This window comes from Aptenodytes forsteri, unplaced genomic scaffold (assembly GCF_000699145.1).
Source record: "Aptenodytes forsteri isolate BGI_AS27 unplaced genomic scaffold, ASM69914v1 Scaffold104, whole genome shotgun sequence".
Classification (NCBI taxonomy): Eukaryota; Metazoa; Chordata; class Aves; order Sphenisciformes; family Spheniscidae; genus Aptenodytes; species Aptenodytes forsteri.
Window position 1 is genome coordinate 1,585,983 of NW_008795943.1, and position 26,191 is coordinate 1,612,173.

Below are 26,191 nucleotides of genomic sequence, written 5' to 3' on the forward strand. Positions count from 1 at the left end.
GATTTTCTTACAAACTACAACTTCAGGAGCAGGAAGTGGTTCCTTTCTCCTTCCTTCCTTCACTGATCACAGCCACATGTTCATCCTGGCAGAGTTGTGCCTTGGCTTGGCTGTGCTCGCTTGCCTTGTCCTGCTGGTGCAGTTGCAGAGCCTGCACAGAATGCCAGATGCACTTGTTGATAACTTAGCCTTTTCTCCATGCGTTCATCTGCTGGGCTGGGAGTGAAATACAGAAAGTTTTTGCCCTGAATGAACATTGCAGTTGAGACTGCTTGCATCAGGCCTGCCCACGCTTTGGCAATAAAGGCCAGCCCACTTCCAAATAACTGCATATAGTTTTCAAAGCAAAAATAAATGCTCTGGGTGTCTATACTTGCTTTCTTCCTTTCTTTTCTAACAGCTTTATTAAAAATAAATTGCTTTTTAAAGAAAGCAAAACACAAGAAAAACACAGAGATCGTCCCTCCAGTTTGGGTTGCTTTCCTCATCCTTCCCAGCAGAGGAGAGAGACCAGGCTCCTCTCACCAGCCCAGCACTCGCAGAAGGTAGCTCTGGAGCAGCCTGGCAGGAGGAGGTAGTGCCTTGCTGTCGGCAGATGGTGCCCTCGTCGGGAATAAGAAACGAGAAATACTTTCCAGAGAGCATTTGGCACTGTGGCAGCCTTGTCTGGAATCAGTTAGGAAGAGGACAAGGTCCTCGGTTGGTGTCTCCTTGCAATGTCAACTTTAGCCCACTGGAAACATCCCAGCTCATATTCAGAGATGGTTCTGTCCCCGGAAAACTCTTTGTTATGATATCACTATTGGCTTTCGTCTACAAATTACTGTACAACTTAAATGTCAGTATTCAAAGCTTGAAGCGCACAGGGTTTGTTCAGCCAGAAGTACAAATGAAATTTAGTTTGGGCTCTTGGCAAGACTTGCTTTTACATTTATCAAACTGACATTCAAACCAAAGAAGTAAAAATATATCTAAAATATCAGGTGCCATTGAATGCCTGGAGAAACCATGACAGGAGCATTGCTTTTCTTTCCCTCCTGTAATCAAATTTATCTACACTTCTGAACAAACATCTGCATGAAGTATTTAGTGGTTGTTTTTTTCCCTTGGATCTGGTTTTGCATCTTAAACAAGCTGATAGCTCAGCCAGCTTGGACAGGGTGTTTGTGGCTGTGTGAAAACCCTTTAATGCTCACCGTATCTGGGATGTCCAAATGCAGGCTGCAAAGCCTTGGTAGGCACCCCCAGGTGTGTAAGTGTGACCAAGCAGAAAAGGTTCCAGTTTCCAGCTTCTAACTGGTCTTGTCCAGTAAAGCCATTTCTCAGCTTCAGTCTTTCTTGACTTTTAATGTGGGGCAGTAACTCAATTCCTGCAAATAGTAGGACTTGCTCAGGGCAGATATACCAAAGTGCTCTTTCTTTTCCAAATTCTCATCTTGTAGCCCAACAGAATGAAAAAATTGTCCATGCTTTTACCATCTGTCATATTAAAACATTTTTTTTAAGCAACTATTGATATCTTAGCTGAAAACTGTTTTTCAAAGCTTTTTTCCCTCTTAATGGGATTATCTACCTTTCTTTTTCACTGTTTCTAGCCTCTTCTACCTGATGTTTTTAAATGTTCAATATTGACTTCATCTTCAGTATCATGGTGTTGGGATCTGCTCTGTAGACCATTCCTGTTCCAGCTTGTATTGTTGCTGTTCTGCTTAGCACTTGTAAAGCTCAGTATGCCTCAGGTGGGCAGGTGTTTCCAGATGTAGCTCTGCAGGAGAGGTCTGTCCTTCATCCCAGCTGCTAAAGGGATTCCTTGGTCCTAAGTCATGTTTTTCCCACCGTGTCAATTTGAGATGTCAAAGGAGGAATATTTCTGATATCCTGTGTCATACCCTCATGTACTCACTTGGCAAGGAAAGGTCTTTGAGAGTGAGAAGTCAGAGGATATAGACCGTTACCTACATGTCCTCTCCTATCTCTTACCTGAAGATGGAGCCCTATTTACAGACAAACTCCACAAGTGACCTCTCTTGGGAGAAAGGAAGGGGAAGAAATGATACAACAGAACAACATCATCTTCTGTTCAGATGGGGAAAAAACTAACAAAACTCCCCGAGTAACTAGAAGGTGGAAGCAGGGCAGTATTTCCATATATATATATAATATATATAAGTTGCAGGGTTTTTCCTTATCCAAAATGAAAGTTCTTTTGGTTTTGGGTCATTGCCACAAACCAAAGGGGCAAGGAAGGAGGGTTTTTTTTTTTTAGACATATTTGAGACTTTGAGAAGGAAGCTTTTGATCATCTTCAAGGTCTTAAAGACATGAATAGGAAAGGGGAGGCAAATACAGCCCATGTAGCTTAAGGCAGAAATTGCTGCTAGCCCTGCTTCAGAAGAAGCATTTTGTGGAAAAATAACAATCCTGATAAAGGAAAGGGCATTGGAATAAATACCATAAATAATACTATTTTTTCTCCTCAAGTTGGTGCCCATGTTCTCAGAAGTGGGAGCCATGGTTTATGCCTGTAAGGATGGCAAAATGTACTCTGTTCGCCTCCTTCTTTGTCTTTTGCTGCTGAAGATATCTTCTTTCAGGTTGAAACATCCCATATTTAGCTGCTGCCAAAAATGAAATTTAATTTTGATGAAAAGATTAAGGTGTTTTAAGCATGAGAAGAGTAAAAATAAACATTTCTTCTCTATTAAAGCTGATATAATAAAATGAGGTGTGTGTGGTTTTGAATGGCTGTACAGCTAAAACAACTAAATTACAAAAACTGAAGATTAGCTGTGATTGCAGAGTGGTGTTTATCTTTGTCCTTGAGGGACTTGGTTTGGATTTCTCTACTTTTGTTCAGAGTTCAGGGTGAACTGGAGTAGCAATGTGTTGCATGTGGCACTTCACCTCAAACTAGTCACCTTGCCAAGCTGGAACTTGAAATAACAAGAATCGCCTTTGCAGAATGAGGCAAATAGGAAGGAAGAACCAGCACAGAAAAATGCAGATTTGTTACAATTCTACTGATTAGGTTTTTGTCAGCTTTAACTAAATAATTACATGGAAAGTTTCTCTGGTTCAACGTGTCATTTTGAACAGGAAAGGAGAGAAGCAGGATAGGATAAAATGCCAGACCCAGTAGGTCCATCAACACACTGGATGGCTGATACACTTCAGGCTGTGGAGAAACGGTTTGCAGCAGAGTTATAACTTTCAGATCTTCTGATGGATATTCTTGGTTTCATGAATAAACTTCATAAACTAAATATTTCATGAATAAACTTCCATATACTTTTAGCTGTCATGGCTCCAAATTAGGTAGAGACATTTCACAGATGAGTGACTTCCAGCAGGAACATGTGGCATCCCTTTAAGCATCACCCTTAGTTTTGAGCTCTGATTCTGAGCTTGAGATGCTGCTAGCTGTGCTGATGCTTGCATTGGAAGAGAAGAAACATGATCTCCAAAAATATAGTAGATAGTGGAGATTATTTCTGTAAAATTGGATGGCCTGGTGTTGCCTGATACATGAGGCAACCCATATTATTACATGTTTTTTTATTATATATACATGTAATAATAATAACCCATTCAGCTTTGCACGCTATGCAGTGGAAGCAATGAGACATTGGGATGCTAGTGTACATATACAGTAAGGAAATCGTAAGTACTTTTCTGCCCACTGTCACTAGTGAAAACAGAGCCTGTAGCATTTCTGCTGCCCTGATTCTGTGCTGCTGCCTGGAAACCTGAAGGAGAGGAGGCAGTCCAAGCAACGTCAGCCTGGATCTGGGATTGCCTTGGCTCCGGCGGTTCTGCAGAATGTGACACAATTACTCACGGGGAGACCTGGGTTACTGCTAACAGGAGCGCAAATGTGTTGGCAAAAGAGTGGGGATTGCTAGGCAACTATGTCTGTGTGCCTTCTGCTTAGTTGTGGAGTATTTAATCGGCCCTCCTCGCTATTTCTTGCCTTTCTCTGTTATTACCATTTGTATTCGTTGCCTGTTGCAAAGTGATGCCATGTAACATATAGGAAAATGAGATCTTCCCCTGCAGAGTTTATGCTCTGCTACACAGGAGAGGTGGGGCACGAATTAAAATGTACTCTGTAGTCAGCGCTCAACATGCATGGCAAAGATCTCATTGGCATGCTGGGGTCTTGCATTTTTGTATTTTCGCTGTGTTGCTGCTGGTGATGCTCTGCTGTTGTCAGCTAAGAAGGTTAGGACTTGATTTTGTAAATACACATATTTCGGGAAGCAACCATATTTATGAAAGAGTAAAGCTAGCCTCTGGAGGGGATATCTTGAAGTATTGCTTTTGTGCTTTCAGGCTTTCTCACTTGTAAATCACCCTTCTGAACCAGGATGCAGTTGATCTCATATAGCAGTTGTCTGGTCATTTTTCCAGCTCACTTGTGAAATGCTGCTACCTTGCTTTGCATGGAGAGCAGCACAGATGTTCCTATGCTGCATGGCTGGCTGGCTGGCTGGCTGAGCAGCCCCCAGGGGAAGATCCTTCAATCAGTGCAAGCACAGAGCAGGATGACAGGGTATCTGGGACCATGGCTTGCTGCTGCTATGTAGATAGGGTTGTCAGCCCTGCCAATGTTTCTAAATCCAAGTAGAATTGAACATATATAAGTTTGTGTACAGTTTTATTAGATGTCTGGCATAATAGTCCAGGCTTGCAGCTGCATGGAATTTGATAGCTATATTTTCCTTACATATTGCATTCATATAAACTATGTCAATTGTACTTTGAGGCTGATGAAAGTTAAAGTTCAGGGGTACTTTGATTTGAATATAGGTAATTTTCTTATGCCTGCAGATCTAGGTTACAAACAGATTGATCTCAGTTTCATCAGGTGAAGGTTATGGCAGAACATGAAAAACAGAGCATCAAAATCCTTTGAACAATTAAAACTGAAGAAGAGAACAGAATTACTTTTCTCTCTACTAATGCTTTGAATGACAGTAATATAACGACACAAGACATCGTGTTTTTATGTTAGATATGATATGAACCTTATCCATGTAACATAGCAGCAGCCAGAAACTTATCCACCTGAGTATTTAACACCTTACAGTAAAGTGTCTTGCAGACCCTTTATATATGTGATATGTTTTGCTATGGTTGTTATGTTTTCCAGTGTATTGGAAAAGGATCCCAATGGAGTTGATTCCACTGCGAGTTCCAGCCACCGGACCAGAAATCTTCTGGAGTTCTCAGCTAGCCAGGAGTCCAGCACAGCTCAGAAAATACCTGGGGACATCATTCCCGAGAAGAGTAATAGGTGAGATGAAAACCTTTAACATATTTTAAGTGGCAGAGGGCAATGGTGCTTTTAGACCTCACTGCCCTTCCATTTACTAACCTTTTTCGCCAGTGTTACTGCTGCTGTTAGAGAGCAACTGAGTTTACAAACACAGTGTTTTGAAAGCTGATCTCTTTTATTTTTTTATTATTTAACAAAGTTTACCAGGTTGCTTTTCAAATGAATATGATGTTTTATCTCCAAGATTACCCAATACATAGAGCTTCAGAAGTGTACACGTGAGGGCTTCAGAAGTGTACACGTGGCTATGCTGTATGGTGTTAGGGACAATGTGGTGGAAGAGAGCATATAAGCAAGTGTATGTCGTGGATATTTTCATGACCTCCTTCAGTTCTTCATCTATCTGCTTTTTTCCCTGATCTTTATTTTAGCTTGCATAGTTATGGTATTTGTCATATTATCTATCTCTTCTTACTTTTCAAGCTGGAGTATTTATTTTCTTAGTTACTCAAGAGAAGACCGGGGAAGTTCACGATTAAGAACATACTCTGAACTTAGCACTGTACTTTTTTAGAAATCTCTGAGTCCATCCTCATGCTTACCCATTATTTAATTATATAGTTGCTTTTAAGCTTCCTGGATCTCTAGCATTCAGTGCGTAAGTGAACATATAATTGTCTCCAGATTGAAGTCTGGCTAATCCAGCTCATGTTTTCCCCTTACAAGAATTATCCTATCAGATTGTCCCTTTCCAGTAGAGTGTTTTGGCTGGTTGAACAAAGCCAGGCACAGATGTGCAGAAAGCCCTAATGTATTTTGCCATGCAGAAAGAAGGCAATAAATCAAGAACATTTTAAGGCTGTAGCCATGGTGAGGACTTTGTGTCCTATGTGGCACATTTCAGACTTATGCGACGTAGTAGTAGAGTGGTTCTCTTAGGAGGATATGCTAGCGCCTGTACCTCCTACTTTTCTTTCACTCTTTCACCCTGCTTTTTGGCAAGCTGTGAGCTCTTTGCTGCGTATTCTCCTTTATCAGTTCTAGATGCAGTAAACAGGAGAAGCAGACATGAAGATGGAGAGAAAGCTGGGAAAGGGAGGGGAATGTGAATAAGGCTTTCATAAGCTCTTATACTTGATTTTTCAGAAAGAAGTTGAGGTTTAGGAGCTACAAGTCTCTGTCAAAACCAAGAGGACTAAGGCTGTTATATTGATACCCTATCAAGAGAGGAACTTATAATAGGTATTTGGTGATAAGTAGTTAACCCCTCAGGAGGTACAGATAACCAGGAGAAAGGAATATTAGTCTTTGCTTTGTTGCTGAGAGTGCTGTGGATTTTTGTATTGAAATACATGTTCTTTTTCACTTTTTATCAAAGCCAAGCTAGCTTCTGGAGGCTGTTGGAGATGTAAATCCTCTCCACTCAGTTGTAATGTAGTTTGTGGCTGCTCCATTGTCGTATAGCTCACGGTCTTTACATCTGCATGGTTTTAGTGGCTAATAAATTTAGTATTTCTGTAGCAAATCTTGCACAGCTCTGGAATGAAAGAGAAAGTTGCCTCTGCAGAGATCTCATAGTTCACATATTATGAGGAATATTTTACAGGCTTCATTTTCTTTCAATATCTGGCCTGTTTGGGAGGAGATCCAACATCTGCTAATGCTCATCTGTCTACCCTGTGTTAAGTGCTATCAGACCCCTTTGGGGAATTGACTGAGACCATTGGATGTTTGATAGAAATTGTTATTCACCTGTTTCAAAAGTCCCATAGGAGCAGCTGTAACCTTTGTGGTTTTGCCGATGGTAGTGCTTATTCTCTGGATTTGGTCAAAGGTTCATGAAAAACTACTTTAAGGGATTTCTTGATGTCTTTATCTTTTTTTCCCAGGTATGATCATTCTGTATCTGATAACAAAGCACTGATGATAGTCTCGGAAGAACCGCTGTTATATATTTCACCACCACCACCTCCCTGTCAGCCCCTGATCAACCGGACAGAGTCGCTGAGGTGAGCAAACAACCTTTTCTGAGCATTTAAGCTTTTATTAGGAGTTTAGGTATAAATTGTGTGTTGGGTGAGTGCTACTGGACAGACAGCTGTGAATGATGTTATTGTCCATTCACAGTGTTCATCCAGTATGTGACCAGTGCCTCTGTAAATGTCTGCACTGTCCAGTATCTACTACCATGGAGACAGGAGATCAGCTTGAATCTTTGTCACCTTTTTATGTTTCTAGTAATGATTTTCACTCAGTTAACTCACACTGTTAGAAAACACCTAGCTCCACTTTTTCCAAAGATATGAGCGCATCACTAACCTTATCTCCATTCTGCTCTGTCCATTCTTTCTCTCAAATTTATTTGCCGTATTTTAGCCTTCTTAACCAATATTTTGTCTTGAACTGATCAACTTTTGATTTTAAATTTCAGTAGCCCTTCCAGTAATTTCAGAATTACTGTTCACTAGGCAAAAGAAAGTACTGTATCTGCTTTATGTTGAAACTTCCATGATCCCAATACTTTATAGATATTTCCTTATGAATTCCCTCATAAATTCAATCTTGCAATTATGTTTTCTTACTCTGGTATTAAAAACAAGTGTTCATAACGTAAGAGAGTAGTAATCTACAGTGTCTTTATAGTGGCTAGTTAAAATGTTTTCTAAAATTAAAAAATTCTGCCACTGTTCTTTGAAACATCTGTTAACGCTGTGGGTTTTTCTAGGCTGAATCACGAACTTCGAGGATGGGTTCATAGACATGAAGTGGAACGAACGAGATCTAGAAGGCTGTCAAATAACCAGCAGCAGAAAGCACGGGTTATGCAGGTAGGTAGGTTTATACTGGTGAGTCAATAGCATGACAAGATAATTTCAGACAACATAACAAAATATTCTCTCTTACTTGTCTGCACTTGTCATTATAGACAAAAGTAGCAATGGTCCCTGTAATTAGGGTACCCAACACTTCCCATTTTAAATTGCTGGGTTTGGTTGATTATTATGTTGACAAAGTTCTTCCGTTCTTGCTCTTGGATTCAGACTAAAAGTCTTTAATTTTTTTAGCAGTCATCAAAATATGTTTAGTGTTTTCTAAAATGACTTTTATAACTTCTCTGTAAGTCTGTGCAAGGATAAGGATAAAAAGTTGGTTAATGGAGAGAAATATAACCTGCAGCACATTCATCTGGCTTATGGTTAAGGGGCACAGCTGACTGGTTTTGTTGAAATATTTCTATTTCATTTTTTCAGATTTTTGCTAGAGGGATGTGTTTTTTGTAAGACTACAGAATTATGAGATTTGTGCTCATATTTCCCATTTTGTAAAATCCCTTTCATCTACATGGCATACAGATAGTGAGGATGAAATTAAGACCATGAATTTTCAAAGTGTTTCACTTGATTAAGAGCTGGCAACAGCCTTAAAAGGAATTGAACTTAACAATGTGGGAAATACCACATTTTTCTAGAGAAAAATTATTGAATATTAAACTTCAGATTCTTCTCACCGTTGTCCAAAGGAGAATGGTAGAACATTTAAGTAGGGCGAGTTCGGGTGCTTCTAGTGTTTCAGACTGCAGAAGTGTGTTGTGGATAGTATATTTTGGCAGAGGTACAAAGTGGATGTGACCTCAGAAGTATTCTGCAAATCTGACATCAGTGAAAGCAAATTTTGCACATGGATGACGCAGTATGTGCAACTGTTGTGTTTGGTGCCAGCTTCACTTCTTTGTCTCTGAATGTGTGACTTTAAATTTGGCTGTATTAAAAGACTTGCTTTTTCTTTGGCTCCAGCTTGATTGCTGGTTGTTATTTCGCTTATTCACATTTATTGTTCGGGGCACTGATTAACCTCTGCACCCCATTATATATTCACTCTGCTACAGATGTGATTCATGTTTTATGTAGTGCCAAACCAAGAAAATGCTTATTGTTTTCAGTTTGTGTCATCTTTTTGTTTTCCCCCTTTTTCAGAGCTCCCTCAGTGAGAAGGCAGATTCCCAGCTAATGGCCATGCCTTACACAGACACCAGCCTCAGGTAAGGCAGAAGAACTGCTTTGTTATTGCTTTCTACTTGATAACCTAGTTTTTCACCAACAGCTGGTAAAAAATGCCAGTTTTCACCTTGTCACGATTCTTAAGCCAGGTGCTAGCTACATTTATTGGCCTAATTTCTGTCCCTTAGCAAATAACTGCTTCTAATGACTCAAACTACACTTAAAGAAACCCCTGTATCACAGCACCATTCTTCTGGGATATTTCTACTAATGAGTCTTAAGAAAATCTTTACTTCACTCTGCAGGGTGTCTTCCTAAACAGATTTGAATCTTAAGGGGGAAAAAAAAGGGGGAATTGTCTTGGGATTATCTGGAGGAACATGATTAGTTTATAAGAAGGTTTCAAACGGCCGTGAGTCCAGTAAGAGAAAGGTTTCTGTCGCTGTCTTCAAGAGTAGCGCCATTATAGCTGGCACCAAATTATTTTGACAAAGTTGAAGTATCATTACATCTTATTTGTACGGTATGTCTTCCTCTCCTGATTTTCCCTGCTGATTATTAGAACACAATAACATGGAGTTTCCTGATTGCCCCTGCCCTCCCTCCCGCCTACCTATCCTGACCCTCTTCCCTGGGTACGGGAAGAACTGGAGAGAAAAGGGTAAGGAAATGAAAATTTTCTCTCCTGAATTCTCTGTGACAATGTTTAGAAGGATCTCTGCTTTGAAGTGCCAAAGAGGAGTATAAGAGCAGAATGGAGTATAAAGGGGACTTCTTGTTGAGAAGAACACCTGAAATGTTGCCATTGAAAGTAAGACAGCTGTGGCCCTTCTGTTTGCATTGCGGCTTTGAAAGCAGGATCAGCCTGGGAGAAAATAGCAAGCTGCAGGCAAATGTTATGGAAACCAGACTGCCAAACTTTGATATGTCTTGACTAATAAGAAAAAAAGAAGCAGCTTTTTTAGTTCTACAGGCAGATGAAGGATGTATGTTTTAACTGAAGACTGGACGAACAAGCCTCATGGCATAAGGCAGTTTAACATACATGCTTGCATTACTCTTAAAAAAAAATTGTCTGGATTATTAGAAACAGTCTGGAACATCATGCAGCTCTGTATGGAATAATCTGCTGTGCTCAGAAGGAAGTGAGATTTTTTTTTTTGGATGAATGATGTTTAAATGAACAGGACCAGTGAGTCATGGCAGCTGTGTGCTATGACTGTCCTGGAACTGCTGAGAACATAGAACAGACTTCCAGTTCCTCCCAGAGCCATCGGCTATTAGATGCTGCATGAAATCATAGAGTCAAAGGGTAGTTTAGGTTGTAAAGGACCTCTGGAGATCTCCAGTCCAACCTCCTACTCAAAGTAGGTTTAACTTCAGGTTTACTGTGTGTCTCTGTCAGAAGAGACTGTTTCCATCTCCATTGTAACCCCCATTAAGAAGCTGAGGATTGCCATTAGAGCCCCCTCAGCCTCTTCTTCAGGCTGAACGAGCCCAGTTCCCTTTGTCTCCTGTCTCTCCTTGTACATCCTACACTCCAGGCCTTGACCATAATGCCAGCCCAGTATGCAGTTGCCCCCAGACGCCCTGCTGGCTCACGTTCATCTTGCCTGCCAGCGATCTGTGTCCTTCTCTGCAATGCTTGTGCATCATCGATTGAGAAGATGGGAAAGGTGTTGTTCATTCAGTTCTGTCATTGATGCTACCCCTGAGGCATTGCCTTTGGAGAACTGTTAATGCACTAGCAGCGTCTCTGCAAATGTGTAAAACCAAAAACTAAACCACTTGTAGGTTTCCTGATATGTAACATAAATGTTTGTAGATGGCCCTGAAGTTTTTATTAATGATACAAGTGCCTTTTTGTGGAGTGTACAGTCAAGGCTTTTAATTTTTAATACCAACGCTGTGGCTGGAAGTTGAGTGACCTTTACCTTCTACAACACCCTTGTTGGTGACCTGAATCCATGAAGAGGAGGACATTAGCAGGATCTAGATTTATCTTTGTAGCACTGATGATACCAACATTGTCACGTTGGTCCTGGATTCCAAAAGAGAATTGATTAATTGAAAAGTGTTGTAGTGAAGTCAAAGCAGAGGAGGAAGATAAAAATTCAGATGATTTCAAAGAAAACCATTAAAACCCCTCAGCTTTCTGTAGTCTATTTGGCTTTCTTCAGAGGTAATTTTGATGAGGGTTTCTGCAAGTGTGTTTTTAGGGTTGCAGATATCAAACTGGGACTCTCCAATTATTCTCCTGTTTCTAAATTTTTCACTATTAAAATTGTGGTTCTTGGTGCATAAAGCACTGTGTCCACAACCTCGTTCCTTCTTAAAACAAGCATATGTGCAACATCCTAGTGCTCTGTGATGCATAACAGAGTGCCCTTCGAACTTTTAAAACAAAAAAGACTCATTTATCTCCCAATAAAAGGCCAGACTCAGCACCACTGTTTTGGATACATAATTTAGTATGATGCTTTCTTGTAATATGGTAAGGTATTACTAAAACACCTGGTAGCTTTGCACCTGTTTTCAGTTCTTAAGTTCCTCCCTTTCTTTCATGGAGCAGTCCACAGTGGGTACCCTTAAATGCCCAAAGGTAAGTATGGTGTAATACCAGTAATCCACTGGTATTACTTGGAATTTGGGACTAGTGTTAGACTTGTTCCATGGACCCAAGAGGGCTTTGTAAAGGCCTAGTGGTTTCCAAGTGCTTTGGAACAACTTTCTCCCATGGCTGGATTTAGAGTTATAAAAGGCTGGTTTTTAGGTCTAGCTGTATCTTCTGGAGTGTAGGCGAGCAAACGGATCTGTGGGACCTGATTCAGTTTTCAGGATGTGTTTTACTGAGCAATGCGTGGGCGTGATGCCTTTTATCACAGTAAAGCTTCAATGCTGAATCTCAGGGGTGGTTTGGTGCGCCTACGTGTTTTTATGAATGAGTAATCAAGCTCAGATTAGCTCTGATCTTTGTTTCCTGTGTGTGAAGGATGTGATCTGATTCCTCACTTGCATAGTTCTGCTAAAGAGGATACATAGGGTAGAGCTGCCTGCTCTTGATCCCCCAGGACTTACACCCCCAGTCCTGTTACAGGGCAACTGGCTTGGCAGCTGCAGTCCTTCAATTGCAACAGGACTGTATTAGCAGTAGGAGAGGAGATAATGACGGTCTACTATTACTGCTGCTCAAGAAAATCACTTGATGATAGATTTGTGCCTTGGTTTGGGTGCATAGTTATGAATATTTTAGAAACGTACCAAAATAATCTGTCAGCCACCATAGTTTAAAATCTGGGTCAGCAGAAGACAGCTTGGGAGGGATAGCCTGATCAGTGTTTCTGCCACTAATACTGCGAAGAGACAGTATGCTATTAAGGTGGGAAAGAATTAAAATGACTGGTTGAAGGTCTAGCTAATGGTTTGTGTAAGTACAGCTTTCCAGTTTGATTAAATATGTTATCTTTGAATGGGATGGGGGAAGTATACACGATAGCAATATGTGCTGGGAATTTCTCACCTTTCCAAGATAAACAGTGGATAAGTACCATGATTGTATGACTTGCCAGTGTTTTTGCTTAGAATAGTTTAGACAGTCTCTTTTCCTCATCTCTGATATGTGTAAGACGAGAATTTTGAAAAAGATAAGCCAGAATTATGTGAATATCTTATTTTTGCTCCACTGTCTATATTGAAAATCAAGAGCAAATCTTTGCGTTGACTAGAGTTGCAAAGAAAAAAAAAAAGGTAGGTGAGAGAGAAGGTGGGGTTGTCACTTGACAGTAAATTAAAAGCTCTGCTTATGCTTAACTTTGCATGTCTTTCAATTTGAGTGGTTTGGATCCTTAGCGGTAAAAGAAAAAAAAAAAAATTTTTATATTAAATGTTTTGATTTTTTATTTCAGAATGACATTTCATTTTAAAATTTGCTAAAATCTACTTTCAGAAGTCATCACGATTTTTCAGACACTGTAGGTTGACTTGAACCTTTTTTTTTTTTTTTTTTTTTTGAGCTAGCAAGCGGGTTTTTGCCAGCTTCAAAAGCATGAATAAAATCAAGCCTGGAAAAGTTTCTTGCAGCAAGACCTTTAAAGCACCTTGAACTTTCAAAATATACCCAGTAGTTTCACTGTCTTCACTTGTGTTTAATGTTCCTCATGCTTCTCTCAATGGATGAAGAGCTGCTGTTCTTTTGAAAAACAGGTCTTTAAAGTCACTGTCTCACTGAAGTTAACTTTCTTGTCTAAAATAATTACCTTCCCCCCTTCTTTATTTCAGCAGGAACTCAGGGAATGAGCTGCAAGTGTATTACGCCTCTCCAAGGAGCTATCAAGATTTTTTTGAAGCTATTCGCAGAAGGGAAGATACATTCTACGTGGTGTCATTTCGCAGAGTAAGTGTAGCAGTTGTTCAGTACTGGCCTTTTATGTGTATCCATAAGACTGTTTCTAACACTGAGTGTCTTTCCTTGTAATACAAAAAGATGACCTAGTCAAGGTTGAAGCTAAATTTGTTTCTTCATAAGTGATGCTTCTGTATATCCTTTACAGTAATATGGCCAGATCGTGATCTTTGCAAAATATGTGCATCACAGTTAGGAATGGAAAGAGAGCTTTGCAGAAAAAATTGTAGTGCCAGGGCAAGACAGCACAAAATTGCACGAACCCTGTGGTTAACACATGTGGTAGCAGTCCAATGATCGGAATACTTAACTGGATATTTATTTAATAGGTGTATAAACCTTTTGTGTTTCTGGGTATAGGAATAAATGTACCCTGTGCACAAATTATTTCTGCTAGCTTAACATGATATTATTTCTGTCTTCCCCTAAAACACTTGCATTTGCAGTTTTATGTGTCACGTATTGCAGCTCTACAGGACTGCGTGCAGTGGCACAATTTTTCTGCTGTTTTGTGACTTGTAAGTCAAGACATGAGCAATTCTGCTGTCTGAGCTGGGATACAGCATAGGCTTGTGCTGCAGCTTTGTCAGGCACATCCTCACATCTGCAGCGCAGTTAGTGACAGTAAAAGCTGTTTTAAAATGGAATTCCAGGTGTTTGATGGCATTTTTTGTACTGCAAGCCTGAGTGGTGTCGAAGGCGGGACAGCTGCAGTAGTGAGAAGCTGCTTGGGTTCTGGTGATGGACATGATCAAGGCAAACAGTGGTTGAAACACCAACTAGGGGTTGATAGAGTTTATTCCCTCCCTTTTGCAGAGGTCTTGATGAGTCCTTAGACATGTCTATAATGCATATTTGTCCCTGGCGTGAACGTGGGGTCTTGGCTTGCTAAGCCTCCTGCCTTGCTATTTTGTAGTTGTGATATTCGATTAGAATTTTTATATGCATGCTTGCTCTCAGCCATGGTTTTCCTAGGACCCTGCAACTCTCCATTTGTTTCCTCATCACAGGAGTATCCTGAGAGGGGTCCCAAGGTGGTGGGGGACCAGTAGTTGCCACTGCAACAGCTCATCCAGCTACAACCAATCCTGTGTAAGAGCACACAGATGAGCATAACTAGTTTTAGCAGTTTCTGTGTTGTCTTAATTCTACCAATCTGTAGATGCCATATGTACATAGGTAACACAGCCCTGTTCAACCTGGTCTAAGGTAACTTTCTTAATTTGTGAGATACATGTCTTTAGAAAAGGTTCAGGCAAATAAAAATAGCGGTGCTCTTGTTAGGATTAGGGTTTTATGCTGAGTAGAAATATGAGGTTAGTTTCCAGTCTTGGGATTACTGGGTTGTGTCACAAGGCTGGAATTTTGTTATTAAACACTTGGCATGTTCTGCTGTTCTTTCAGCTAGCAACACAAATATAGCCAGCACCAGGCTCCACATATCCTGAGGATGAGTAGAAGAGAGTGAAGAATTGATTATAAAAGTTTTTCTGGAAACTCAGAACAAAAAGCAGAATGGTATTTGTCTAGTTCTTCACTTCCAGCCATTGCTTTAGTCCACCTGAATGCATGTACTGGTACATAGGTTCTGTTTACGCTGTCAGATTAATGACCTGGAAGTTGTCAGCTCTCATTTCAACTTGCAGAGCTGTCCTTGGAAACAGAGTGCGCCTTGTGCTGTGGAATCCCTACTGCTTGGCTCTGCTCTATTGCAAGGAGAGGTGCGGGGACTTTTTTAAACCATCTATGAAGTTTATTTGGTAGCAAAGCTGTTGGCATTTCTGTTTTATGAATGTCCTCAAATCGAAGGCAGTTTTAAGCATTACCTCATTTATTATTTTAACAGGGCAAACCTGATCTAGTGACAAGCTCTGCCCCCAGGCACTTTTAAATGACTTGCTTGGATTCTTTTGTGAGTGCAGAAGAAAGGACTTCTGCACAGCCTGAGGGGTGCCATCAGCAGGGCCCCAGCCAGGGAGGTGCCCTTTCACCTTCTCCTGAGGACTGGTAACTTCATTTTCTTTGGACCACAATTCCCTTTTCACTGATGATTAGGAGCTGAGAGAGGGGGACCAATTTCCTCCTTAGTGTTATGGGACAGTTCACTCATGTCGCTTGCTCACTTGTCCAAGGTAGAAGGCAAGGCCTGGAGATGATAGGTTTTGTTCTCCTCTCTGAATGTTTGCCACACAGACACTCCCAGGCACTTAATAAGCTGTTAACAGCCATATACAAAAGAACAGGAATCATCCAGTTAAGAGTCCCAGGGACTGTATGGTTCTGGTATTGGTGATGGTCCTGCTCTGAGTAGGAGGTGGGACTATGGATCTCCAGAGATCCCTCCCACCCGATGTCTCTGGGATCCTCTGTCCACATGCTTTCTGCTGTGTGCAGTGCCACATAACCCAGCATCTCTCCTGGGTGCATATGCTGAAATGTAACACATTTTTTGTGTGTTATCTGCATGTTCTCACTTGCACTAGAGGAGCTGTACCCTGAGTTCCTTGGATTTTCTAGAAAATGGCATTTGCTAGGGCTGCCCATGCCACTTTTACATAGTAGGACTCAGCCAAGGCTTCTGAAGGTGCAAGGTAGGGGAGCAAAGCTCACATGCACTGTGTCATCCTCTGGTAATGCTTGGTACCTGTAAGACTGAATTTCTCATGATCTCTTCAACTTTATTTTCTTTCCTTGCCTTGGAAGGCTTGCATGTCTGCATATTTACAGTTGGAGTTTGATTTTTCTTTTCTTTTTTAAGGAGGAGGGAGGAAAATAAAGTAGTATTTGGATCAGCTGAGTCCATACAAGAAACAGGGGTTTCACTCTGGGAGTCTAGAGAAATTATTTTTCTGCTATTGCCAGGGGAATCTGTAATGTCATTTTTAAGCAACGAGAATTATGTAACTGACAGTGAGTAAAGAATTCTTGAACTGAGCAGCGTTGTCTCCCAGCTCTGCCAGGCCTCGGCAGCCAACATCCCTTGTAGGCAGGGCTCGTCACCATTTATTTCTTGAGATGTTAACTTGTTAATTTTATTTTTTCTTGCTGAGAACAATGGCTTCCTAAAAGTTAAGCAGCAGTCATTTAGCATTGCAGAAACTGACATCTGGCAACGTAACAAGATATGCATTCCCAGTAGTATATATTCGCACCTGGGCCCTCTGCTGTCCCCAAATGCTCCAGCACTCAGAAGCTACATCTTTGCAGCTGCCTCTAAGTTGGGCTGTTTTGGATTGGTTTGGGGAGCACGTTCAGAGCTGAGAGGTCTGTGCAGCGGGTACCAGGAACAAGTTGCCATGCTTCTGTGAAAAGGGTACGTCAGCATGAGCTCTGCTGAAGCCCATTAGAGTCTCCAGTTGGCGTTGAACCTTCCTTCCATTTCTCCCAGGTCTGAGAGGCAGAATCGAGAGCCTGTTGCTCTGCCAACACTTTTGATTTCTGCCCTTTAATGTCTGTGATACCAAATCTGCTTGATGGGTCCTAAACCCCCAGTGGAGCGCAGCTGCAAAATTCAAGTTAGTTGATATAACGTGCTCTGTCAGTAGGGAGATAGACACCCGGCTGCCGCTGCAGTTCTCCTGTAAGCCTGGCACTGAAACAGTTCTCTCTCAGAGCTCACATCTGTTTTGCCATGGAGTATTCAGACCTTGAGATTGTTTCTAGAATTACTTGAATAGCTAGCTTAATTTGAAAGGTAATTAAGTAAATCATTGGAGAAAACAAATCCGTTCCAATTTACTTTGGCCTGTAAATGCCACTCCAGATCGTTCCACTCTTGTGTGGTTAGGATCAGAGTCCCCACAACTTGCAGTGATTAAGCAGTAGATTTCCCCATCCTGGAAGATTCTGTCAGTGACCCTTTGATGACATCTCTGCAGGCTTATTAAGGACAGTGACATTTTTTAGGGTAAGAATGTAATTACTGTTCTTAAGAAAGGCATGGTTTAAAGTTTGATTCGCTTGGGAAATTTAGAAGGCCACTAGCATTTCCTCTCACTACTTTCTCTGTTTGTTTCAAAGCACAAATGGCTCCTGATATCAAAGTTTGCCTATTACATTTAATGCAGTGCACATACAATATCTGACAGTATATTGCAGTAAAAAAATAGATATTAAAAGGTGATTCTGGTTATTATTTCTTAGAGTGAGAGTGATGCTGGCCCTATGGAAATGAATGGCAAAGCCTTTACCAACTTCAATAGGACCAGAATTTGACTTTGTAAATTTCTGCTTCAGTGCTGTGGCACTTAAACCATAGAGCTTCAGGGAAACGTATTATTATGGATTTAGATTTCTGGTCCTACAAGCCAACATCTGCAACGAGGATTTAAGGATTTCTCAAGTTCTGCAAACAAATTTTCACTGAAGTGATTAAGCCAAATTTCAATCAGAACTTTTGTTCTTTCTTTGTGTGAACGCTCAATGTGCTAGGAATAAAAATATCTAAGTTGTGTTTTGCTTTTGTTGGTAATAAGCCTGTGCTGTGTTAATTGTATTTGGGATGATATATTACTTTCAGGCAGCAAAAGATTATAATGCCTGGCTTTGACATTCTTGTGTAGCAGTAGTTTGCTGTGCTGCACACAGAGTTCTGGCAATAGTTTGAATTTATTCAGAGAGCATGAGTGAGGCAGGTTCCAATTCACTGCACTCTTGATGCAGTCTGCATCCTGCAGGCAAAACTGCATTATAAGAAGTCGGCTTCAGATGATATTTCATAGTCAGAAATCCAGCCCTAATGTATACTTTTCTCCTATTTTGTTACACTTGACAATAGGTGGTTTTTACTGAACGTGAGGTTTTCTGCTGTTGACTTTGTGGATTTCCGTGGGCTGGGATGTGTAATTTGGTCTTCCATTCAGATAAAATGCAATGATTAGACTCACATAATCCTGCTGCTCCTAAAGACACAGTAGCTAATTATGTGTTTGAGCCCTGTGGGTTTGCAACTGCTGCAAGTTAACATGCAGATTTTCAAAAGATTTTACAAACTCCCCTTTCTCCTTGGGGAACCTGACCTTAGCCATTGAGAGGAAAAAATTACTTTATCCCTGGATCCTAGGGTTTTAAGATCTTTTCCTATACTGTATACAGATGCTGAGAATAATTGAGGGTAGGGACATAGTATCCATGATAAAATGACCTGTCCTTTTCAAAGCACCCTTTAGCCTATCTTCTCTGTGAGGCCAACCCTTGCCTCCCTGGGAAAATTTGAGAAAGCAAACTGTGTTTGATTGTGTTTCATCATGCCCTGAAGCTCAGCAAGCCAGCCTCTGTCAAATTATGGCTGCATTTGACTTTCAAATTTGAAAATCCATTATGAAAACCTCCTGTTTCCATCTAAGTGTCGCTAGTGAAAATGAAGTCTGGCCTGCTGCATTCTTTGTTACAAATTTCCTCTTTTCTGGTTAAACTGTTGATTCTCTCCGTGTCAGAGAGAACTTTCTCATCCCAAAGCCTTGGTGTCCCTATGAAAACCATGAAGCAAGCTTTCTTTTTGGTCTTTCTTGAACTGTCATCCTTCCTGGTATGGAATATTTCTGGAAGGTGGGGAGCAGGGAGAGCTGACTATCAAAGGGACTGGGAGGTGGTGGGGAGAAGGGTTCTCTGTGGTCTTCTGGATATTCAGCTGAGGAAGATGTTGCTTTTGGTAGCATCTTAGAGCTTAGTCTAAAAACCTTCAGAGAGAAATTTAATAATCTAAAATTAAATCTAAAAATGTATGTTGGTCTATAGAGCACAAATGGCCTTTCCTCAATCCTGGGATTATCAAAGTACATGCGTACGAGAACACCACTACTCCAAGTTTAAGTAACAGGAAGCTCAAAAGTTTTTTTTAGGTTTGCAGCTAAAGGCCAGCAATTCTTTAAAAAGCATGTCTATCAATGCCTTATAGTATTTTCCAGCAAAACCTCTGATTGCTTCATTATTTCTCACTGTTGTTACTCTGCAACGCCTAGAAGTTGTGTTCCTGTGTGAGAACATACTTTCAAGAGTGAAGCAGCAAAAGGCTATGCATGTGCTGTAGAGAGCAAGCAGGCTGAGAGAAGGAGCCAGGCAATGAGACACCTTGGATGAGTAGTGAGTGGAAGCCAAAGAGGAGCAGCCAGCAAGTATCAGCTGCAGCATAGCCTTTTCTGGGCAGCAGCTGTTTGGCTCAGCCAGATGCAAACAGTGGTTAGGAGGGACCGGAAGAAGAATGCAAAACGCATTTCTGAGAAGGGAGGTAATGCCTGTCGCATCAAGTGGGGTTTTGTTTCATTTGGACATGTCTGTTCTGTTCATAGCTCTCCAAGACATTTTGGAAGCAAAGTCTTAGTCACTGATTTTTGTCTCCTCGGGTCCCTTTGAACCCCAGTGTCCTCCAATTAAAATTGAGAATGAATGTGGTGTTGAGGACAGATGTATAAGCAGAGACAGAAAAGTCACTCGAATATGTCTGGCATGGAGCAAAAGATACTCTTGAGTTTTGTGTGTATAGTCTTGATTCGTTTGTCTTCTGTATGGTTGCTGGAACTTCATGAATCATATTAATGCCATCTCTGAACTTCTTTCAGCCTTATATGTCCCAGGCCTAACTAATACTTTGTTATTTTTAAACTAGTATTTGGAAGGACAACATACACTGTAGATAATTACAGTGAAAATAAAACATACTGCAAAAAATGTCTCCAAAACCCAAACTGGTTGCAGACAGATGTGACCAGTAATAGTATACATGTATTTAAAATGTGCTGCATGCTTGACACACACAGAGTTGTGGGCAAGAAATAGAGGAAGATTGTTGGTTTTGGAAAGCCTCTGTAAAAGAGCTGCTGCTTATGAAATTGGTGTGGACATAGGCTAGAGAAGTATAATTGGGAAGTGTGGGAGGAAGATGATGTTATAAGGTGGGAATTGTCTCAGTAAAGGAAGTGACAGCAGTATCTCATTTATTAAGAATAGAGAACAGACAATTGCTGACAACAAAGTGAGCAGGAACACAAGTTTATCCACAAACAAGTAATGGGCATTCAATTAGAGCAGGCAGTGGAAATGCAGCTCTGAAGCAGTTCCTTTTCTTCAGGAAATAACCCAAGTTTAATAATGCATTAATAATACTTTAATAATGCCAGATAATAATGCTTTTTTCTTTAGTGATAGCGTGGTATTCATTGAAGAAAATTTGGCTCAGGTTATTCTGAACAGTTCCCAGAAGGGAACAATGGGCTCTTGCTTATGATCTATAGCAGTATTTAATTATGGAATCGATGCTGACCGAGCCCTAACTGTATAAAGACATAAATGATACCTTCAACTCTGGAGCTGCAGTAGCCAGTGAGGCATTGACTTGTGTTTGGTAGGAATGAGCTTCTGCATGAAAAAATTACCTTCATGATATTTCGCTTGCCTTGAATGATAGTATACGCAGAGAGCGCTTTGAAATACCCATGCTTATTTTCTTAGTTGGACTTCACAATTTCACAGCTTCAGACTACTGATTTTTTTCTCTTAATTTTCAGTTTTTATATCTGACAGCCCTAGACAGAGTCTTTATAAAAGTAAAATGTGCAGAATTGAGATGTTCTTGATTTCATTAAGTAGTGTTTGTGTCCACAATAGAAATCCTACCTTTTAGTGAATGTTAATCATTATAGTACTACATTTGAGAGCGTTACTTAAAATTTTAGGCACACTTTTAGAGTTAATTCTGGTCAGATGAAGTTATTTGCTTCCAGTTCGAATTAATCCTTTTGCCAGGATTTTAGCTGGACAGCACACAAAGCTTATTTTATGAAGTAAGAGCCCAGGTGCTATTATGAGTGTGTGCAGATTATCATCACCTCCCACTGGACCAAACAGAACACTTGTGGCTTCCAGGTTTTATTTTTAAATCATTTGCACTCCTAGGACAAGAAGTGTGATAAAATTAACTGTACATTTTTATCTTTAAACTGGCTTTGAAACTTGTAACTGGCTTAAAAACTGTTTGAGAGTGGAACATAAAACTTATTTTCTACTTCTGGGACTCACGGTTGCTTGTGGCCTTTCTACCGGGATGGCTAGTGGAAAGACAGAGTGGTAGCTGCAGAAATTCACTTGCTTCTCATAAAGGGCCAAGACATGTTAGGAGACTCTTTGGCACCTAAATCTCCTTTCTATGAATCATAGAAAGCAGTAGGACCTTTTCCCCAGAATGCAGTCTTTTTTTCTTCACTGTGTTTTATTAGAGTATTGGATGGGTCTGTTGCAGAAGCATATGCTCTATGGCTAAAAGCTCTTTTAGAGCGTCCTATATAGGTGTGTTCTACCTGTGTCCACAGCAGCTTCTCACCACTTAATTCTTTTAAAATATACTTTTCATACCAGCTCCCAATAGGGTGGACTTTTGTTTCTGATAGTTAAAATGGAGAGATGGGTCTGAAAATGAGATCATTTTGCTTCATGCCTGGTATGGTGTGCTCCTCACTATGTAGTTGGATAAACTCCAGTTTTGCCAGCACAGTTGATGGAAACTGTCCAACTTCGGGTCAGTGATTCAGAATTTGGAATATCTTGGGCTAAGCTGAGAGATCTTTCATGCTGGAAATCACTGTTCAGGAAATCCTCTTTGGGTTTTGATCGCAAACGTTAAAATGTGCTTGTGAATAATTCTGGCACTAGAAAATACTTCTCATCAAGAGAAGGCAAAGCTTATGCGGGAGGGGCACGTGAACAACTCGAACAGTATGTGCACCACGAGAGTCCTAGGTAGAAATGGCCTACCTGTTAAATCCCATGGGCCACTGCCCTGCGAGTTTGGTTAGCAAAGCTCCACTAAGCATTGTGTTGCATAAGTGATTATTATTGTTCCTTGGTTTCGTGACTATCCAAAATAAGTTTTGAAGTGTCAGCTATCTCAAAGAGAGGTGATATCCAATATGAGGTAAACAGTCTAAGCTGTGCTCAGACTGAGAGCTCGCTCTGTGCGAGGAAGGTACACAGGCTGCCTTCTCTTGATCCAAGTCCAGCCAGGCTCCTGTGTATTAAACAGTATTCTCCTCTGAGACTCTAGAAGTGGACATTCCCAAGCCGTTCCTCATTGATAGTTCCTTCCCTGAAGCCTTGGCCAGTGTGGAGGTTCCTGGGTTGAGTCACTTGTTAGCATCTGGGAGGCCCTTATTTAATCTCCTTTCCAGGAAACCCACGTGGAGCTCTCCTACTTTCTAAGAACAGTCCTGAGTGCTCAGACCTGGAGTTTTTCACCAGGATCAGGAACTCAGTAGGTAATCACTGGGCAGGTGACTACTGGAAAACAAGGTTGAAAAAGAACCATTTTGCTGTCTCAGGTAGTCTGGGGCCAGCATCTCCAGAAGGGTATCTCCTTGACATCAGGGAAATACACTGTGGCTTTCTCTTTGCTTTTGCTAAACCATCTGTTTGGTATTTGGTTACCAGCTGTAAGCTGTGACTCTCCGGCAGGCAACCAAGGTGCCACATACAATCCAGGCAAGAAGTTTCCTAACTTCTCAAGGTTTCCAAAGCACCAACATAGAGAAATGCGTACAAAAATGAAACAGGACATAAACGTGCTGTCATTTGGAGAAAAAGGACCGATGCGGCAGTTTTCTTGGTGTAAAATTTTGAGAAAAGCAGTTAACTTTGGCTCTAGGAGAATAAGAGAAAGTGTAAAGAACTACATTTACACAAGCAGAAAGGAACTCTTCAGGTTCAGGCTAAACACAGAGGTGATACTACAAATGCTAAAAAAGGAGTGTTAAGCCAGCTGGGTAAATTGTTGCAATGTCGTGACAGGATATTTCCATTTCAGTGTAGAGTTGGTTAGCGTTGGTTTGGTATGGCAGTCCAGGATGAGGATTTTACCCACAGCATGTGACTTGTCAAAAGGATGTAACAAATGTGTGTAAAAAGTGTGTATGTACTTCAGTCTCATTATCTTGCACACGTGTGTCTGTAAACAGGAGAGTACAGCTGCAGACCTTGTCAGGGAGAACAGCCTAATGTCCTGTACGTTCTCGAATAATTAGCATTTAATTCCCTACAGCACTCCTATCCCTCCTCTGCTCTCCTGGCAGTTATAACCATCACCATCCATTATTCTTCTGTGGATTAGGACCTCTTCACATGGATCAAAACTGACAGCCCTTACGACTTATATAGTCTGTCCAAATCTCAATAGTTGATTTAAGAGTTGACCTGTTTGCTTATAAAAGTCAGTTCCAGTAACTTACTTCTTGTAGGAAATAGAGGCCTAAGAACAAGACTGGTCTGGATTAAAAGAAGGAAAATAAACCCAGAATCCTGTACCTCAGCTATGGCACCTTTTGTCCGATTCTGTTACAAATCACCTTTATCTGCTTGCAGTGCTTTTTCTGTTTGAAAATGTCCTGACAAAGGCTTGATGCAGCTGCTTTGGCTTGTATGAAATTACAGTATTGAATCTGACCCATCAAATGATGCGTTGCTGTGCTCCTTGTCTGTGATTCCCTCCCAGTAATGGCACGTGCAGTTGTTATAGTGCTGTGTGTGCTTTTGGTATGCTTATAAACAGATTTCTGTGTGATCAGAGGGAGAGAGGGAAATGATCTGCAGCTCAGGGACTGCCTGAAGTTCACGTTGCCTTTGTGCAGGTCAGGGGTAGCTCTGCAGAGCCAGGAGAGGTTCAGATGGCAAAAGGGAATGGAAATGAAAGGGAGCACATCCACCAGGATGAAGTAGCCTCAGGCTCTTGCTCTTCTGTATACCCTCACATTGAGAGCCTGATTAGGTATTTTCATTGATCAGCTGGGGTGATAGAGAGAATAGAGACTACACATATTAAATTGGTTAATGACAAGCTGAGTGGCCCTCCAGCTGTGTGGGAGGAGAGGATTAAGAGTTAGTGCCTTCAGGGTGCTCAGTACCTTTCTGATATTTTGCAGAAAATGTGGTGAGTCCAAGATGTTCAATCCTTTTGTGTAGAATTAAAACCACTACAGTAGTAAGAAAAAGAGGGGAGGGTTCATATGGGAGCATAGTTCAGATGATTAAAAAAGTGCTCATGCAATTGATGCTATCCACTTAGTGAGATCAGTTATTTTGCCATAGTGTTTGTAGCCTCAATGTCCAAGAGTACACTGATGTACTTGTCTAAAAACCTTCATGCATCATTGTTCACATCTTTATTCTATGATTAGAATTCCAGTAGAGCCTTTCTTTGACCTGAAAGTCCTCTGTATTTTGAAATAGTTAGAAAAGCTGGAAACTCCAGTGGCTTGGTGAAAAGTTGTCGATGAGGCATTTTATTTTTAAAACCCGCATTTATGAAAACACGGCTTCTGTGGTTCTCTGATATGGTTGCATCATACTTTGCAGGATATTGGCAGAAAATGTTGAAATTAGCTTGAGACTTCTTGTTTCACAAGCAAAATGTACATAATTAGAATACTTGAAGGCAAAAGCATTTATTGTAGTTCTAGGTATTTAAGTTAGTGGCACAGTCAAGTGAGATGTGCATGGATAAAGGCAGAGAACTGCACCCATTCATTTCTGTTTGGTATCACTGGCACCATCTCCCTGTACACCAGAGTTTCTAAATAATCCTAAATGAAAAGGATTTTGTAAAAATCCACTAACAGTCTTATGCAGTATTGTCATTTTGTTTTTTACTTGCTAACAATTGCGCTCAAACTGTGAATGTTCACAAAATCGTAGGAGTCTTTGCTGGAGGGACCTCTGCAGGTCTCTAGTCCGAAGTGGGGCTAATGTCAGCACTAGATCAGATCAGCTGTGGCTTGGTCTAGCCAAGTCTTGGGACCCACCAAGGACATGGAGACCTCCCGCCTCTGTGATGACCCATTGCGGGACTGCGCCGTCTGGCGGGGGAAGAATCTGAATGTCCCAAACCACCGCACGTGGCTGTGGCACCTTGGTGTGCATGTCATGCACTACAGAGTTTCACTCCATTGTCTCTGTAACTCCCTTCAGGTAGTTATAGGTTGCTCCCAGATTGGCCCCCTCATGTCCTCTTCAGCAGACTGAACCAGCCCAGCTCCCTTCATTTCTCTTCACAGACCATGTGCCCCAGACCCTGACCATCTTCATAGCCTCTGCTGGCCCCTCTCCAGGTTCCCCACATCCATCTTTGCCTGAGAGAAGAGAAGGGGACCCAAAACTTTACATGGTATTCCAGCTATGGTCTCACCAATGCTGAACAGAAGGTGACAGAACTTTCCTCAATGCCCTGGCCACACTCCCCAAATTTGGCTTAGGTTTGCTTGATTTGCAGTGTTCCTCTAATACTTCTATTTTTCTTCCTTAACTTCTTTGCATCTGGGTTTTTTTTCTTAAATCATTTCACAGGCTGCTGTTGCTGCTTTATGGACTACCAGGCACCACAAATTCTCAAGCACCACGCAAGGCTCCTTCTGTACTTAATGGAGGCAGAAAAGCCCCTCTCAATTTTTCCCACCTTTCCCAAACACCTACCATTGCATGGACTGAATTTCCTTCCAGAGGTGCCTCTCTCCCTGTAGATTTTAAAGGGAGCCTAGA

General features: G+C 41.1%; 1 protein-coding gene across 1 annotated transcript in view; it reads left to right on the plus strand.

Moving 5' to 3' along the window:
• ATF6 (activating transcription factor 6) overlaps positions 1–26,191 on the plus strand; it is an 84,492-nt gene that overhangs the window by 22,453 nt on the left and 35,848 nt on the right. The window contains exons 9-13 of the mRNA XM_019473664.1: positions 5,153–5,296; positions 7,168–7,287; positions 8,004–8,106; positions 9,253–9,317; positions 13,555–13,669. Coding sequence (XP_019329209.1) covers positions 5,153–5,296; positions 7,168–7,287; positions 8,004–8,106; positions 9,253–9,317; positions 13,555–13,669 — 547 coding nt within the window. The remainder of the gene's footprint in view (positions 1–5,152; positions 5,297–7,167; positions 7,288–8,003; positions 8,107–9,252; positions 9,318–13,554; positions 13,670–26,191) is intronic.